At 48.2% G+C, this 5371-nt stretch overlaps 1 protein-coding gene across 1 annotated transcript in view; it reads right to left on the reverse strand.

Moving 5' to 3' along the window:
- LOC135567419 (carboxypeptidase E) overlaps nt 1–5095 on the reverse strand; it is a gene marked incomplete at its 3' end in the record, with an annotated part of 47497 nt that extends 42402 nt beyond the window's left edge. The window contains exon 1 of the mRNA XM_065014819.1: nt 4724–5095. Within this exon, the coding sequence (XP_064870891.1) occupies nt 4724–4973 (250 nt within the window). The remainder of the gene's footprint in view (nt 1–4723) is intronic.
- Between the last annotated feature and the right edge of the window lie 276 nt (nt 5096–5371).

Here is a 5371-nt window from a genome sequence, read left to right on the forward strand (position 1 = left end):
TTCTACCTGGTCTCTACTTCAGTCTCTATAGTTTGTCCTGTTTGTTATGTGGCTGGTTCTACCTGGTCTCTACTTCAGTCTCTATAGTTTGTCCTGTTCGTGATGTGGCTGGTTCTACCTGGTCTCTACTTCAGTCTCTATAGTTTGTCCTGTTTGTTATGTGGCTGGTTATACCTGGTCTCTACTTCAGTCTCTATAGTTTGTCCTGTTCGTGATGTGGCTGGTTCTACCTGTCTCTACTTCAGTCTCTATAGTTTGTCCTGTTTGTGATGTGGCTGAATTTCAGTAGGAGTATTTACTTCCTGTCAACTGATTACCCACACACACAAACACACCACACAACCCCCACCCGCCCCTACCCACACACACACAGAGAGAGAGAGACACTATCCTGACAGATGGCCGACCCGAAGGGAGGCAGGCAGCTCACAGCACTAAGCCGATCTGTCGTCACGACAACCACAGCTATTTCAGATTCACCTTAAAGACCCATCACCTCTCAGACAGAACAGATCGAACACAGAACATGGACAGAAACAGACAGAAGATGAAAACATGAAAATAAATAGAGGAGAGGAATGTCTCTCACTTTCTATCGCTCTCTCTCTTCCCTCCCCCTTTCTCTTCCCTCTCTCTATCTCTCTTCCCCTCCCTTTCTCTTCCTCTCTTGTCCCCTCTCTCTATCTCTCTCTCTCTTCCCTCCCCCTTTCTCTTCCCCCCTCTCTTCCCCTTCTCTCTCTTTCTCTTCCCTCTCTCTATCTCTCTCTCTTCCCTCCCCCCTTTCTCTTCCTCTCTCTCTCTCTCTCTTCCCCTCTCCCTTTCTCTTCCCTATCCCTTTCTCTTCCCCCTCTCTCTCTCTCTCTCTCTCTCTTCCCTCTCCCTTTCTCGTCCCCTCTCTCTATCTCTCTCTCTCTTCCCTCCCCCTTTCTCTTCCCCTCTCTCGTCCCTCTCTCTATCTCTCTCTCTCTTCCCTCTCCCTTTCTCTTCCCCTCTCTCTCTCTTCCCTCCCCTTTCTTCTCTCTCTCTCTCTTCCCCCCCTTTCTCTTCCCCTCTCTCTCTCTTCCTTCCCTCCCCTTTCTCTTCCCCTCTCTCTATCTCTCTCTCTTCCTCCTCCCCTCTCTCGTCCCCTTCCCCTTTCGCTCCCCCTCTCTTTGATCTATTTCTCTCCCTACCATTTTCTTTCTCTCTCTCTCTCCATCTCTCTCTGGTGTTTCTACAGCGTGTGTGCATTGGAGGGTGGGAGGCTGGTTGCCCCCGGAGACGGGAGCTGAGCTGCATGTACAGGATGGAAACTCATCAGGAACCAATAACCAACACACATCGTGACTCAAGCTTATGCACGTTATGCACTCCAGAATGTTATGAAGAGTGATCAGATGAATTTCAATTAATTGCAAAGTCCCTCTTTGCCATGAATCCCCCCCCAAAAAAAATTCCACTCCATTTCGGCACTGCCACAAAAGGACCAGCTGACATCATGTCAATGATTCTCTTGTTAACACAGGTGTGAGTGTTGACGAGGACAAGGCTGGAGATCACTCTGTCATGCTGATTGAGTTTGAATAACAGACTGGAAGCTTCAAAAGGAGGGTGGTGCTTGGAATAATTTTTCTTCCTCTGTCAACCATGGTTACCTGCAAGGAAACACGTGCCGTCATCATTGCTTCGCACAAAAAAGAGCTTCACAGGCAAGGATATTGCTGCCAGTAAGATTGCACCTAAATCAACCATTTATTGGATCATCAAGAACTTCAAGGAGAGCGGTTCAATTGTTGTGAAGAAGGCTTCAGGGCGCCCAAGAAAGTCCAGCAAGCGCCAGGACCGTCTCCTAAAGTTGATTCAGCTGCGGGATTGGGGCACCACCAGTACCGAGCTTGCTCAGGAATGGCAGCAGGCAGGTGTGAGTGCATCTGCACGCACAGTGAGGCGAAGACTTTTGGAGGATGGCCTGGTGTCAAGAAGGGCAGCAAAGAAGCCACTTCTCTCCAGGAAAAACATCAGGGACTGACTAATATTCTGCAAAAGGTACAGGGATTGGACTGCTGAGTACTGGGGTAAAGTCATTTTCTCTGATAAATTCCCTTTCCGATTGTTTGGGGCATCTGGACAGCAAAGGACCTTGTGAAGATGCTGGAGGAAACAGGTACAAAAGTAGCTATATCCACAGTAAAATGAGTCCTATATCAACATAACCTGAAAGGCCGCTCGGCAAGGAAGAAGCCACTGCTCCAAAAACCACCATAAAAAAGCCAGATTACGGTTTGCAACTGCACAAAGATCACCACTGCACATGGGGACAAAGACCTTTTTTGAGAAATGTCCTCTGGTCTGATAAAACAAAATAGAACTGTTTGGCCATAATGACCATCGTTATGTTTGGAGGAAAAAGGGGGAGGCTTGCAAGCTGAAGAACACCATCCCAACCGTGAAGCACGGGGGTGGCAGCATCATGTTGTGGGGGTGCTTTGCTGCAGGAGGAACTGGTGCACTTCACAAAATAGATGGCATCATGAGGGAAGAAAATTATGTGGATATATTGAAGAAAGATCTCAAGACATCAGACAGGAAGTTAAAGCTTGGTCGCAAATGAGTCTTCCAAATGGACAATGACCCCCAAGAATACTTCCAAAGTTGTGGCAAAATAGCTTAAAAGGACAACAAAGTCCTGACCTCAATCCTATAGAAAATTTGTGGGCAGAACTGAAAAAGCGTGTGCGAGCAAGGAGGCCTACAAACCTGACTCAGTTACAACAGCTCTGTCAGGAGGCCTACAAACCTGACTCAGTTACACCAGCTCTGTCAGGAGGAATGGGCCAAAATTCACCCAACTTATTGTGGGAAGCTTGTGGAAGGCTACCCGAAACGTTTGACCCAAGTTAAACAATTTAAAAGGCAATGCTACCAAATCCTAATTGAGTGTATGTAAACTTCTGACCCACTGGGAATGTGATGAAAGAAATAAAAGCTGAAATAAATCATTCTCTCTACTATTATTCTGACATTTCACATTTCTTAAAATAAAGTGGTGATCCTAACTGACCTAAGACAGGGAATTTGTACTAGGATTACATGTCAAGAATTGTGAAAAACTGAGTTTAAATGTATTAGGCTAAGTGTACGTAAACTTCTGAATTCAACTGTACCTTCATCTGTCTCTCTCTCTCTCTCTCTCTCTCTCTCTCTCTCTCTCTCTCTCTCTGTCCTCTCTCTCTCTCTCTCTCTCTCTCTCTCTCTCTCTCTCTCTCTGTCCTCTCTCTCTCTCTCTCTCTCTCTCTCTCTCTCTCTCTCTCTCTCTCTCTCTCTCTCTCTCTCTCTCACACACACACACACACACACACACACACACACACACACACACACACACACACACACACACACGTCACCTGCTGTTCTACATCTGTCAATCAACGGGGTCTGTAGTGACATCACTATAGGTAAGAGGTACACCCCGTAATACTGTAACCCTTAACACCTGTAGCCTAGCAACCAGACAGACAGGCAGACGGAGTGGCAAGCGGGCAGACAGCACTATCGCTGTTGTCATGGTGACTGATACATCAGCTGAACCCTAGGGGGGTTAATGAAGTAGACACATATTTACTTCCTTCCTTCCGTGTCCTTACTTCCTTCCTTCGCGTCCTTACTTCCTTCCTTCGCGTCCTTACTTCCTTCCTTTCTATAGGCTATTTACATCAAACAGCTGTTCTCTAATTGTAAAGGTATGATTACTTCCTTCCTTCCGTGTCCTTACTTCCTTCCCTCCGTGTCCTTACTTCCTTCCGTGTCCTTACTTCCTTCCTTCCGTGTCCTTACTTCCTTCCGTGTCCTTACTTCCTTCCTTCCGTGTCCTTACTTCCTTCCTCCGTGTCCTTACTTCCTTCCCTCCGTGTCCTTACTTCCTTCCTCCGTGTCCTTACTTCCTTCCGTGTCCTTACTTCCTTCCTTCCGTGTCCTTACTTCCTTCCGTGTCCTTACTTCCTTCCTTCCGTGTCCTTACTTCCTTCCTTTCTATAGGCTATTTACATCAGACAGCTGTTCTCTAATTGTAAAGGTATGAGTCATAGTGTTAACAGGGGCTCAGACTGTCGCTATAACGGGTGTGAATAAAGATGATGAGACAGATGAATTCATCTAACTTCCATTTTGCCGTGACTGTCTCTGATCAGAGCGATCACGGTTGGTTCAGCATCCCGGCCTGCTTCCGGGGAGCGCCCCTCTCCTCCTGTAAAATGGCAGCGATGCCTTGCTTCAACAACCCTCCAACACCCCCTCAAAAACACACACACATCACACACACACACACACACACACATCACACACACACACACTGCGGTCCTCATTACAACGACACACCTGCGCAGGCAGCATCGTCATCTAACCCCGTTACTAGGCAGTGTGGCATACAGCCGCCCTGCCTGACATCATAAAACAGACGTGTAGCCTCTGTTACAGACAGCCATTATGCGCTAAAACAGGGACTGTATAAACAGACTAGTCATTCTGCGCTAAAACAGGGACTAGTCATTCTGCGCTAAAACAGGGCTGTATAAACAGACTAGTCATTCTGCGCTAAAACAGGGACTAGTCATTCTGCGCTAAAACAGGGCTGTATAAACAGACCAGGCGTCGCCACAGCAGCGCTACCGTGGAGCTGTATTACCGTCTTATGAAAAAGGTCAACCGGTTTTAATAAAGAGAGACGGGGAACGGGGGTGTCACTGACCAGCCTCGTGCGTCCCGGGGTTGTCTGACATCTCCAGGACCAGCAGCTCGCGGCCCTCGAAGCTCTCCCCCACCGTGTAGATGCGCGTGATAGATGGACACTGGAGCCATACCGAAACGAGAGCCTTCCGTAGTTCCTCATACCGGTGATACTCGAACGAGATCTCCCCTTCCTCAGCCCCGGTAACGGGCCCGGTAGTGGACAGGACCGCCAGGGTCCACAGCAACACCAACGATACGAATCGGTTCATTGTTTCTCTCCGTTTCGCTCTCTCTGTCTGTCTGTTGTTCTATCTGCAGTCAGTTTGAGCCTTATCTCTCTAGTGCAGCCTCGCTCTGAGCTATAAATATACCCTCTCTCTCTCTCTCTCTCTCTCTCTCTCTCTCTCTCTCTCTCTCTCTCTCTTTCTGTGATGCGTGACTGTACCTGAGCTCTCTCTCTCCCCATCTCTCTCTCTCTCTCTCTCACTCTCTCTCTCTCTCTCTCTCCCCCTCTCTCTCTCTCTCCTCTGGGATGTGTGACTGTACCTGAGCTCTCCCTTTCTCCCTCCCTCTATCCCTCTCCCTCCCTCCATACCTCCCTCTCTATAACACCGCTGAATGGGTGGGGAGGGCCTTTGGTGTGTGTTCACACTGCAGAGTAGAGATG

Source organism: Oncorhynchus nerka, unplaced genomic scaffold, assembly GCF_034236695.1.
Source record: "Oncorhynchus nerka isolate Pitt River unplaced genomic scaffold, Oner_Uvic_2.0 unplaced_scaffold_2078, whole genome shotgun sequence".
NCBI classification, from domain to species: Eukaryota; Metazoa; Chordata; class Actinopteri; order Salmoniformes; family Salmonidae; genus Oncorhynchus; species Oncorhynchus nerka.